Raw genomic sequence first — 12,055 nt, 5'->3', positions numbered from 1 at the left:
ATCTTGATTCTGCTTCTCAGACTTAGACCAAAACTTGTGGGGTGGAATCAGCTCACCTCAGTATATAGGTGTTGCAGTCTAACTGTATCAGACAAGCAGCAAATAGAGACAGAGCAGTTGGCTATGTGGGATTTTGCACTGTTTGAAGGAAAAGTCTGTAGCAACCTTTTAGTTTCTGGTTTCCATGAGGAGGAGGAACAGATATGGCCATCAGGCAAGGAAAATGACTGACACCATTTTGTCTTTCTGTGGAATAAACCTTTAGAAACCCAAGCAGAACCCGTACTTCAAAATTTTCTGAAGATCTCCTTAGCTCAGGGGTTGCCAGTTTGGCAACCTCCACATGTTGCTTGACTACGAGTCCCATCATCCCTGAACACTGGCCATGTTGGCTGGGTCTGCTAGGAGTTGGTTTCCAACAACCTTTGGAGGGTGTCATGTTGGCTGCCCCTGCCTTAGCTTAACTTTGATGTGGCATCTTCAGGATTCATCTGCTTGCTGAGTGTTGTGATAGGTTCTTGCATTGGGTTCAGTCTACAGCTACAACCGCAACCTCTTCCCCATCCTGTGCTCTTTCCTTTCATCTGCTTCAATGCCCTTCTCCTCTTCTTTTTTTCTCAGGGTGAAGATGGGCGCCCAGGGATGGAAGGAGATCGCGGGCCTGCAGTAAATATCTTGACTCCCCTTCATTCTTTCTCTGCTTCCTCAAACCTGAGCATAAGCATTGGTTGCCATTCTGAAATGACCTCCCTTCTGTTTTGTCTTTAGGGGCCTCCAGGAAACAGAGGGGAGAGAGGTGACAAAGTAAGTAAAGCCTTTTTTGTGGGCTGGGGTGGGGAATTGTAAGAGGGAAATGAATGAGGTAAAGGCTCCCTTTGTGCCCTTCCTTCCTGCTGATCACTCAAATAGCAATATTTGTAGGGATAAAACTCTGGATCGGGACCACTGAAGGAAGGCTAAATCAGATTATTTGTCTCCTAGCGTTACCCACTGGTGTAACCACTCTTGGGCTTATGAGCAAAGGGAAACGTAGATTGCAGAGACTGAGAGTCAACCTCTAAGTGACTTGAGTCAATGAAAACGGCTGGCTTTTTTTTAGCTTATTCTGTAAATTTTTATTTATTATATTTCTATTTTGCTTTTCACTCACACAAATCACGAAGTGGCTCACAAACAATAAATAACAATAAGAGAACATCACAAGTACAACATGAATCATATAGTATAATTTACAAATTATCAGTAAAACATTTACAAACCGTCACGAAAGCAACCGCATTCTATAAAACGCTATTAACAAAATAACTAAAACAATAAGCTGAACAACACACCCACAGCAAAAGTTGTACTATAAAATTCGCAAGGCGCTTCAGCACTCATAATCCTCAAAACAATATTAACAACATGAACAAACTAGCAACCAAAAACAAACTAAGCACTCCCCACCCCCAGGACTCATAATCTTCCAGTCAGTTTATCAAAAGACACCTACACATAATGTCCGTGGTGGCAACATCGTTCAGAAGGTTCCTAGGGCTGGAAGGTGGGGCAAGGCAGGCGGAAAAGCCATTGCCTGAGGGCCAGCGCAAAGTCTTGCTCCCTTCATTATAAATATTTGAAATTATATTGACAATTCCACAAATATGTTTGCAGTTGGCCTAGTCTGAGGAGTAGAAAATATCCTGAGTGAGACTGGAATCTTGAGAACAATGAATTCAACAGAATTATTTTCACCTTTACTTTCTTCTCTCCTAGGGAGATGTTGGGCTCATGGGGCTGAAGGGAGACAAGGTGAGGGCTCCATCCATGGCAGGATTGTGATGATTGAACACAACCTTGTGGGATTCCAAGCCCAAACCCTTCAAAGCAAGGAAGGAAAAAACACATCCCTGCTCGCAGAGCTACTTCTGCAAACACCATGTTTCCACCTGATGCACATTAGACTGGCCTTGGGAAATACGATATCAGGGCATTCACTGACGAGCTTCCACCCACATACCTGCAGTAGCTCTGCTTATAGTCAGGTGGTGTCTGTACGGGGAAGGCTGTAGCTGAGAGGTAGAGCACATCCTTTGCATGCAAAAGGTAACCGGTACAAGCCCCAGCATCACCAGGTAGGCCTGAGAAAGAAACTCCTGCCTAAAAGAGACCCACTGCCTGTCATTATAGACCATACTGAATTGGATACAGTGATGTTCTGACACACAATAAGGCAGCTTCCAATAATGGTATAGTTAGCGGTATGTGGTGTTACCCCTAAACTGCAAGTTTTCCCCTGACCTTGCAATTGCTCTAATCATTCTGTAGCTGTGAGGTAAGCTGGTGCTCTCTCCTGGGCTTGTGCCTTGGATTTTGCCATGTTGTAACAAAAGGCTTCTGTTGATCCTGTGTGGACTGAAAATTTGAATTTGCCCAGGAGAAAGTGATTGTTGCTCACATGACCAACAGGAACAAAATTATAAAAAATCCTACCAGTAGCACCTTAGAGACCAACTAAGTTTGTCATTGGTATGAGCTTTCATGTGCATGCACACTTCTTCAGGTATCAGACCAACACGGCTACCTACCTGTAACTATGGCCAACAGGAGTGGGGGATGCAGCTGTATGATCTGATTGGCAATTGCTTTCTCTCAATTGCAGGGTGACACTGCCATTGTGGAGGGCCCACCAGGTGCTCGAGGGAACAAAGGGGAGCCGGTAAGTGTCTTGGCGCTATTAAAAAAAATTGTCTACCATGTGGCAGGTGGGGGGAAACATGTGGCACTGAAGTCTGCATCCCTAGTCCTTTCAACTAGTTTTCTTTCCTTGTACCTGTTGATGTTTCACGCAATATCATATCATATACCATTTGTACTCTTCCGACTGCACTGCTGGTTATTTACTGATAATCCCTCTTTCCCATCCTTTTCTAGGGAGACCGTGGCCTAAAAGGGATGGAAGGTGACAAAGGTGACAAAGGAGACCAAGGCATCTCTGGAGAGAAGGTACCAGAGCAAATCCCTGGGGACCTGCATAAATGACTTGCATTGGGTTGGGGTTGTGTACCTGTGTCTGAAGGCAATGAGCAGATATGGGGCCATATTTTACACATATCATAAAGTTGCCAGCTCAGAACGAGTGGTAGGTTTTTTTTGGGGGGGGGCTGCAAAACATTACTAGGACATCAGCAAGGCAGGCTGAAAGAAGTAGGTTCAAATTCTGTATTCTAACTGGTGTACAATAAGGTTACCAAAAGATATAATAACGGTACAATCACTTAAAATTAACCATTACTTCATAAAGCTTAAAGTGCTTGCTGAAATAAAAATGTCTTCTCCAAGTTCCAAAAGGGAGGAAGTTTGTCTGATCTCGGCTAGGAAGAAGTTGAACACATGACTCCCAGAGCCGGTGCATCCATTCAGGCGACCTAGGCAGCTGCCTAGGGCGCCAGAATGGAGGGGGCGCTGGCCAGTCTGCCCACCGCCCCCTGGTGCTGAGCGGCTTCAGGCCGCTCTCCAGAGGCACGCACATGCCTCCGGAGAGCAGACTTAAGCCGCTCTACAGCTGACAGGCGCAGTGGAGGCGGCCCCAGGCTCGCGCTCCCCGTGCGAGGCTCCGGAGGCGCGCGGGAGCCTGGGACCACCTCCCCCCACCTCTCAGCTGTTTTTATTTTATTTTTATTTTTTTCTACTTTTTTTTCTACTTTTTATTTTTTCTACTTTTTATTTTTTTCTACTTTTTATTTTTTCTACTTTTTATTTTTCTATTTTCTACTTTTTGTTTTTATTTTTTCTATTTTCTACTTTTTCTATTTTTTATTTTCTACTTTTTATTTTTATTTTTTCTATTTTCTACTTTTTGTTTTTTCTTTTTTTTTTTAATTTTTTCTTTTTTAATGGAGGGGGTGTGCCAGAAGGTGATCTCGCCTAGGGCGCAAAAAAACCTAGCACCGGCCCTGATGACTCCTAAACTCTGGCTTTGGCCTATAGTAATTTTGGGAAGTGATTTTTTTCCCTTCAGCACCAGGATGGGACAACCAACTTCTTTTTTCTGTTGCCCATATTTTTCATTAACGTTCCCCTTTATAACCTTTAGGGAGCGAGAGGTGAGCAGGGAGAGAAGGGGTCAGCAGGATTCCCAGGAGCACGTGGTCCTGGTGGGCAGAAGGTAAGAGGTTATCTCATAGTTCACTGATTACTGTTGTCCTATATGACTTCAGGAATGACACCGTTGAGCTGGTGGGGATGTCAGGTGTGAAGAACGCTTTTTCATTTAGGGTAGTTTTAGGAGACACCTGCTTTCTTAAAGACTACTGCACAGATGATCCTGCAGGTTTCACATCTAAAAATATAGGATGGCCGTACTCAAAGGTTGCAATCTAAAGTATTGGTAATATGGTTGGTTGACAGCAGCTAGGATATCAATGTGATCTCGTCTTCTTTTCAAGTGTCATTGCAGGTGCTTTGAAACTTCTGCTAGCAAGAAGGCTGCCATTCTGGAATGGCTTGTGCATATTAGAAAGTTCAAAGATGTCAGCAGAATGATGCCCTTTTGTAGTCTTCTTTGTTTTTAGAGACTCTCATTGAGGCCAGCAAAAGTTTTAATTTAGATTTTGAAGCTGAAATGGCCAACTCCCAGCCTTTGATCTTTGTTGTATGCATATCTGTGTGCTGGTTTCTTCTTTAGCATACCTGCCCACTTGACTTCTCACCTTTGTATTAAGCATTTCCATATTGTGTATTTGCACAGGGAGAAGTTGGTGCATCGGGAGAACCAGGAGAGCCGGTGAGGACTTGTCATTTGCTGCTCTCTCTGCTCTGTCTTACGCAGATCGCAGCCTGAGACTCACAGTGACTTGCCTTCCTCTTTATCCCTCCAGGGCCAACCCGGGAAGGATGGCATCCCAGGCACCAGAGGGGAGAAAGGAGAAATGGGTCCTTTTGGGATGCGAGGTCCAAAGGTGTGGCAATCCGTGATTTGCTTTCTTTTGTGTTTCTCCCTGTGATCCCCAGAGATGCTTTCCAGACAAGGAAGTACTATGTCACAAAACAGAGTGGAGCTGAACCTCTCTGCCAAATCTATTTTAATATACTTGGGAACTATCAAAGGGGAAGTTCAGATTTTGTGGTGGTTGTGGGGTGTGTTGTTGCTTCTTATAGCCCGAGACTGCTTGCATTATCAAGAAAAGGTTTCTTCATCTTGTAATCAATGATTGCATGTAAAAGCTGCCTCTGTAGCTCATCAGAAATGGGTGTGAAGATCCTTGAATTATACTGGCAGAATACATCCCTTGCTGGGTAAAAACCTTGGATTGGATGTGGGAGATCCATGTTCAAATCATTCCTCAATCAGGCAGCTTATTGGGTGGCCTTGGGAAATTCTGTATTATTCAGCCTGGTCCATTTCACCAGATGGTTATCATGCTATTGTCATCAATGGGCTTGCTGTTGTTTTGTCTGGGCAGGGGGCAGGAAATGTATTCTGAAATCCTAATAATTTTTTGTAAAGAATGGCAATGAGCTGTGTACGCTGAACAGGTCCATAAAAATGGTTTAAGACTCATCTGTGGTGTGCTATTTCTCTTCTACCTGTTGTAGGGGGACCGAGGGATGAAAGGAGCCTGTGGCCAGGATGGAGATAAGGGAGAGAAAGTAAGTGCCAAAGTTTCTCTTAGTTCCCCCCCCCCTTTTTTTGCATTATGACACATTGGGTGGTACTTAAATTTTAAAAAATGCCAGTGTCAGGATTAGCGCTAGTGCAAGGGGATTCCATCCCCTCTCTAAAGCACTAGAAGTTTTCAAAACATTGCTTTGGGCAGGCACAGAATCTGTATGTGTAACTGCACAGAAACTCCAATCAGCTGAGCAATGTGGGGGGCGGGGGGGTTGCTGTTCCTGTTCCTCAGCGATCCCAGCATTAAAAAGATTGCTGTCCCAGCCCTGCTATCAGCAGCACAGGGATAGCAACCACTGCTGCATCAGGATCACTAAGGTATGTGTGTCATATGCGGCTGTGTGTGAGAGATGTGTGACAGCGCAGCAGCAGGAGAGGGGTGTGTGTGTGTGTGTGTGTGTGTGAGAGAGAGAGAGAGAGAGAGAGAGAGAGAGAGATTGTGCTTATGTCCCTGCTCACCACTGTGCCTGCCCATCACTTCAGTGTGGTGTAGTGGTTAAAGAGCGGTATACTCGTAATCTGGGGAACCGGGTTCGTGTCTCCGCTCCTCCACATGCAGCTGCTGGGTGACCTTGGGCTAGTTACACTTCTTTGAAGTCTCTGAGCCCCACTCACCTCACAGAGTGTTTGTTGTGGGGGAGGAAGGGAAAGGAGAATGTTATCCACTTTGAGACTCCTTCAGGTAGTGATAAAGCGGGATATCAAATCCAAACTCTTCTTCTTCTTGTTGCCCACCTCTGTCCAAGAGAGCAACCGCTCTTCCTATGAAGAGTGTGTGAGCTCACTGCCAAGCTAGCGCCCAGCATTTCCTTCCCTTGTGTCCTTTCTCACTATTGGGCCCTCTGTCTCTTCCAGGGAGAGCCGGGCCTGCCAGGCCGAATGGGACTTGCCGGAAGGAAGGGTGACCCTGTAAGTGTTCCCAGCGCATGCCAATGAAGCAGTGTGTGGCAAGACATGTGTTTGGAGAGGTCAGCCTACCTTGTGCTTTCTTTTCCTAGGGAGAGGTGGGCCTGCCTGGAACCCCAGGAATCCCCGGGAAAGAAGGCCTCATTGGACCCAAGGTATGGACTAGAGAACATTGATGTGGACTCAGTAATTGGGCTGGAAGATGGCCAGCAATATGAAGCTGCATCCCAACAAGATGGAAGTACCGAGGATGGGTGGTTCTTGGGTCTGGTTTTTCTTTTGTGTAAGTGTGGGTGGGGGGTTCTTTATGAAATGCTTTACTCTTACAGACACATCTAAAAAGTCTGCTTCAGTTATATACTTGATCAATATGTTGTTTTTTGTTATTAGGGTGACAGAGGGTTTGATGGCCAACAGGGATCCAAAGGAGACCAAGGAGAAAAGGGGGACAGGGTATGTTGTTCTTTTACTGGAAAGTGGTGAGGTTTCTGGTTTCATCAGGATCAAAGGTAGTCTCAGACTGCTGAAGAATTTGAGAGCATCCCTGCATGTCCCTTTTCTTTTTTCTTTTCTTTTTTTATATAGTTTTATTAATTTGTGCATAAATTTTCCAAACCCAACAAAACATCTCTTTTAATATTATACAATATTTTGGCTAGACTTCCATCAACTACGTCTAATGATTTCCAATCTTCATCACTTAATCTTGCATTTCATTATTTTCACTATTACTTTTAATAGTCCATAACTAATAATCCTTTTCATTCATCTTCCCTGCAATATTTCATATAGTTCTCCTTACGAAACTTCTTGCAATCCTACTAGTGTAGTCTGTTGATTACAATTGATTTTCAAATAGTTCACATATTTACTCCAATCTTCTAAGAACCTCCGATCCCGCCGGTTTCGATTTCTCTCTGTCATCCAATTCTGCATAGTCCATTAATTTCATCTGCCACTCCTCTTTCGTCGGTAATTCTTCTTGCTTCCATTTCTGGGCCAATAATACTCTTGCTGCAATTGTCGCATACAAAAATAATTTATTGTCCTTTCTACTAATGTTCTCACCAATAATACCAAGTAAAAATGCTTCTGGTTTTTTTTATAAATATATATTTCAATATCTTTTTCATCTCATTATATATCATTTCCCAGAAGCTTTGCACTTTCTTACATTCCCACCACAAGTGATAAAAAGTTCCTCCTTTCTCCTTACATTTCCAACATTTATTATTTGTTTTATACATTTTAGCTAATTTTACTGGTGTGATATACCATCTATACATCATTTTCATCACATTTTCTTTCAAAGCATTACATGCTGTAAATTTTATTCCTTCTTTCCACAATTTCTCCCAATCTTTTAACTGTATATTATACCCAAAGTCTTTGGCCCAATGTATTAAGACCGACTTTACCTCTTCATCTTTCAAATGCCATTCCAACAGCAATTCGTACATTTTAGACAATATTTTACCATTATTATTTAATATTTCAATTTCAAATTTTGATTTATTGTAACCAAATCCATTTTCTTTTAAATCTTCTTTAAACATTTCATTAATTTGGTGATAGTGCAACCAATCATTTACATATTCTTTTGCCTGCATGTCCCTTTTTCAGTGCTGTGGCACACAATGCGATGCCCTCGGACATGCGCTTCATCTTCTGTGCGTCTGCTGGGCAACTTTGAGGATGACGCTTGTGAAACCTCATTAATTGCTAAGCAAAGCTGCTTCTGTCAAAAATTGCAAGGCCCTTTGAGTAAAAAGTGTGGCGTGTGAAACGGGAATCACATTGTCTACATATAACTATGGTAGACGTATTTCATTCAAGCGCATGACGAAGGCAAAAAGAATTGCTCCATAATTAGCATCAAATGAAAATGAACTGTGGGCCAGTATACTACAATGTGTAGCAGGCACCTAATAAATGCTTCCCATCTGATAGCAAGAACACTGTTGTTAAGGGCTGTAAGCAGCTGTGATAACACTGGAATCCTCCTATCGGTGAAGTGCATTTTTTTTGAAGGCAGGGAGAAAATCTTCTTACCATTTGAACTATTTTAGTCCATGTCAGCATTGCATAATATTGGCCTTATGCAGAAGGAAGGGGCAGTCAGTTTTGTTTGCAGGTTAGGGATACCATGTCAGGACTGTTCCTATTCTTATCCTCTGTTCCTTATTTCATAGGGTGCTGCAGGAATTATTGGCTCTCCAGGACCTAGGGGCAGTGATGGACCCCCAGGGCCCCCTGGACCCCCTGGCAGCATTGGCCCAAAAGGCCCAGAAGGGATTCAAGGGCAGAAGGTAAGTGCCCATAATTTCCACACCACTTTCCTGAAAGCCAAATGTCTGTGCTTAAAAAAAGAAGAAGAGTTGATTTGTTGCGCTAGGCTAGGGCTTTGATCCGCTTCATTTGTGCAAATTTAAATCTCCAGTTTTGCGCTTTAATCCCTCCCACAAAATAGTGATGATCTGGAGGCCCCGTGTCCCCTCCAAACCTGCTGTCTCTTCTTCTTTTTAAAGGGCCACATAACTTCTGAGCTGGAGAGGCAATGCAAGAAGTGCTAAAAAAAGAAGAAGCAAAATAAAGCAATTGTCTTGGTGTGTTTGTTTTCCCCATTTTAGGGTGAAAGAGGGCCACCAGGAGAGTCTGTTGTAGGAGCCCGTGGAGTCCCAGGTCTGTCAGGAGAAAGAGGGGAGCAGGTTTGTAAATATGTCTGTAAGTCCCTTTGAAGAAGGCTAGGATGCTTCATTTACTTTGAAATAAAGTAAGGACAGTGTTCTCAAAGCTACGAACATGAGTTTGGCCAAACTGCGGGAGGCAGTGGAAGACAGGAGTGCCTGGCGTGCTATGGTCCATGGGGTCATGAAGTGTTGGACACGACTAAGCGACTAAACAACAACAAAGTAAGGGTGAAGGAATTCCATCAGTTCTGGTTTGGTATTATTCAGATTTACCCAAGGTGCACAGGCCACTCTGCAGAGAGTTTAAGCTATTGCGCTAGGTTGTTCAGGGGCCTGTAGGATTGTGGAACTGGTAAGTCCTTTCTGCACAAAATACACACACACTCACTCCAAATTTCACTGGAGATTTCATCTGACTGGGCTTTAAAATCTGCCACCAAAATCTGTTAAGCCACAACCCTAGAACAGAAACCTCATCATACATCAAGTCTTCTGGCAAAGTGAGAAAACTCAATTTGACAGGAAGCTCATTTCAGCCTCTCACAATGCTGCACCTTTATATATATATTTGCTACGTGTCTTCATGAAACCTCAGTTTTAATTTGGGGTGGCAACTTGTAAGTGCTTTAATAGATGGAAGAACACATAAAGAACTATTTCACACTAGTATCTCCAAGCCAATAAAATGGAACTGAAAGGCTCCCGACAATGGCAGCAACAATGCCCAACTGATGGAGCCCCAGTGTAGAAATTTCCCAGGGATCGTGAGGAAGGCTGGGGAAGGGGCCACACACTGAGCAGGCCAAGACTGGACAGGGTCAGGCAAAGGAGCAAATTCTGTAGAGGAGTTGAGAACCATAGATGGAAGGAGTTTGCCGTAGCTGCAAGGATGAGACAGGAAAGAAAAAAATATTAGGCACAGCAGGGAGGAAAGGGAAGGGAGCGAGGGAATCTCTGCCTATAAGCCAGATGCATCATCTTTGTGATTTTCAGCCATAGGATCCTTGGATACCCTTGCTCTCTAGGCTGTATTCTTAGTACAGTAGTACAGATCTGGAACTATCTAGCTGACGGGATCTTCATCTCCCACACCCTTATATGCCAGATTGGCGGGGAGGGGCACCCTGCCAATGGTCACCTGACATCACGAAGGTGTCCCGTGACATGTTTTCCTTTGCCTGCACCGTTTGAAATCAGACTTTGCAGGTAAAAGGCACAGCACTTGCTGGGGTTGGCAGTCAGCTTGCAGAGCCCCTTGCTTTTGAAAGCAGTGCTGCTGTTAGCAGGTGTAGAGCAGGTGGCAGAAAATGGCTGATTAGGACCATAGGTTCTGAATGATGTGCAGCTCACCTGGGCTAGGTTAGGGCCAAAGGCTTACGTCATCTTCTCACAATGGCCAACCGGCAGGACATGAGCACTGTAACAGTCACCTCCTGCTCTTCATTCCCAGCAATTCATATTCAGAGGCTTCCTGCTTCTGACACCGAGCACCTTCTCTAGCTTATATTGCAGATCTTCCAGAAATTGAGTAAGTTTCTTAGCATGTTAATGTATTGTCTTCTGTCATCAACTTGCTGAAATCCTTTGTTTTTTGTTGACAGGGAAATCCAGGGCTTGATGGCCTCCGGGGAGAGAAGGGAGATCCTGGAATGACGGTGAGGAGAGAGACCTAAGTTTATTCTTTGAATAAAAACTCTGAGATAGGATGGCCATTTCAATATTGCTAGCCCTATAGTGGCCAATGGTGGTCAATGCAGCCGAGTTTCTTCCTTTAGCAGGAAGTCAAATTCAGTCAAACTCTTGGCCCTGGTTTCCTTTAAACTTGCTCCCTGCTGCTTCTTCCATTTTGACTCTGCTCTTGTGCTGGAATGTCGTTAGGCGACAGAAGTTTGCGCTCTTAACATTCCCTGTGTATATCTCACATTGCTGCACCAGCCATGGGAGATCCATGCAGGGGTAATAGAACTCATCATGCTATGCACTGTCTCCTCTGCAGGAAGAAGAGATCCGTCTGTTTGTCAGGCAGGAGATGAGTCAGCACTGTGGTAAGGCCTTGACCTCCTGCACCTCCATCCTACTGTTTGCTCCCTTGACTCTTCCACCTTATTGTTTCTTTCTGAGTGTCCTTCTCCTCCTAGTTTCACAAGTACCCTAACTGGGCATGAAACATACTTGTTCCATGGTGTGTATTTCTTAGGCTGTCCCTTTGGGGTGTGTTCTGTCTGAGCCAAACTACACTTGTTGTGCAAAAGATCTGGGACTGGATTATCAGCTAGTGCCTTCTTTTTTAAATCAACTGCAGTTGTGGGTATGTGGGAAATGCAGCAGGCATGAGTGTTGTGGGGTGTTCAAAACTTCCCTCATAGAATCATAGAGTTGGAAGAGACCACAAGGGCCATCCAGTCCAACCCCCTGCCAAGCAGGAAACACCATCAAAGCATTCTTGACGTATGGCTGTCAAGCCTCTGCTTAAAGAACTCCAAAGAAGGAGACTCTACCACACTCCTTGGCAGCAAATTCCACTGCTGAACAGCTCTTACTGTCAGGAACAGGCCCGGCTCTAGGGGTAGTCTAGGGGTAGGCCCGGCAGGAGGGTGCTGCGCGGCAAAGCTGTGCTGCGCGCTGCACCCGCCCACTAGGGCGGGGGTTGCCAGAGCGATCTCCGCACCACGGCGCCAGGGCGCCCGACCGGCTTGAGACGGCCCTGGTCAGAAAGTTCTTCCTAATGTTTAGGTGGAATCTTCTTTCTTGTAGTTTGAATCCATTGCTCCGTGTCCGCTTCTCTGGAGCAGCAGAAAACAACCTT

The 12,055-nt window shown here is 44.6% G+C and overlaps 1 protein-coding gene across 6 annotated transcripts in view; it reads left to right on the top strand.

Moving 5' to 3' along the window:
- Positions 1-12,055, top strand: part of COL7A1 (collagen type VII alpha 1 chain) — a 119,854-nt gene that overhangs the window by 94,751 nt on the left and 13,048 nt on the right. For all 6 annotated transcript variants that reach the window (XM_060271416.1, XM_060271414.1, XM_060271413.1 and 3 more), the window contains 16 exons: positions 622-666; positions 769-804; positions 1,756-1,791; positions 2,642-2,698; positions 2,914-2,985; positions 4,076-4,147; positions 4,730-4,765; positions 4,860-4,940; positions 5,578-5,631; positions 6,509-6,562; positions 6,652-6,714; positions 6,950-7,012; positions 8,752-8,868; positions 9,190-9,267; positions 10,851-10,904; positions 11,246-11,294. In XM_060271416.1, coding sequence (XP_060127399.1) covers positions 622-666; positions 769-804; positions 1,756-1,791; positions 2,642-2,698; positions 2,914-2,985; positions 4,076-4,147; positions 4,730-4,765; positions 4,860-4,940; positions 5,578-5,631; positions 6,509-6,562; positions 6,652-6,714; positions 6,950-7,012; positions 8,752-8,868; positions 9,190-9,267; positions 10,851-10,904; positions 11,246-11,294 — 967 coding nt within the window. The remainder of the gene's footprint in view (positions 1-621; positions 667-768; positions 805-1,755; positions 1,792-2,641; positions 2,699-2,913; positions 2,986-4,075; positions 4,148-4,729; positions 4,766-4,859; positions 4,941-5,577; positions 5,632-6,508; positions 6,563-6,651; positions 6,715-6,949; positions 7,013-8,751; positions 8,869-9,189; positions 9,268-10,850; positions 10,905-11,245; positions 11,295-12,055) is intronic.

The sequence above is a fragment of the Zootoca vivipara genome, chromosome 2, assembly GCF_963506605.1.
Source record: "Zootoca vivipara chromosome 2, rZooViv1.1, whole genome shotgun sequence".
NCBI lineage: Eukaryota > Metazoa > Chordata > Lepidosauria > Squamata > Lacertidae > Zootoca > Zootoca vivipara.
Note: the sequence above shows the minus strand (reverse complement) of the source record. Positions and strands in the feature narration are given on the sequence as shown.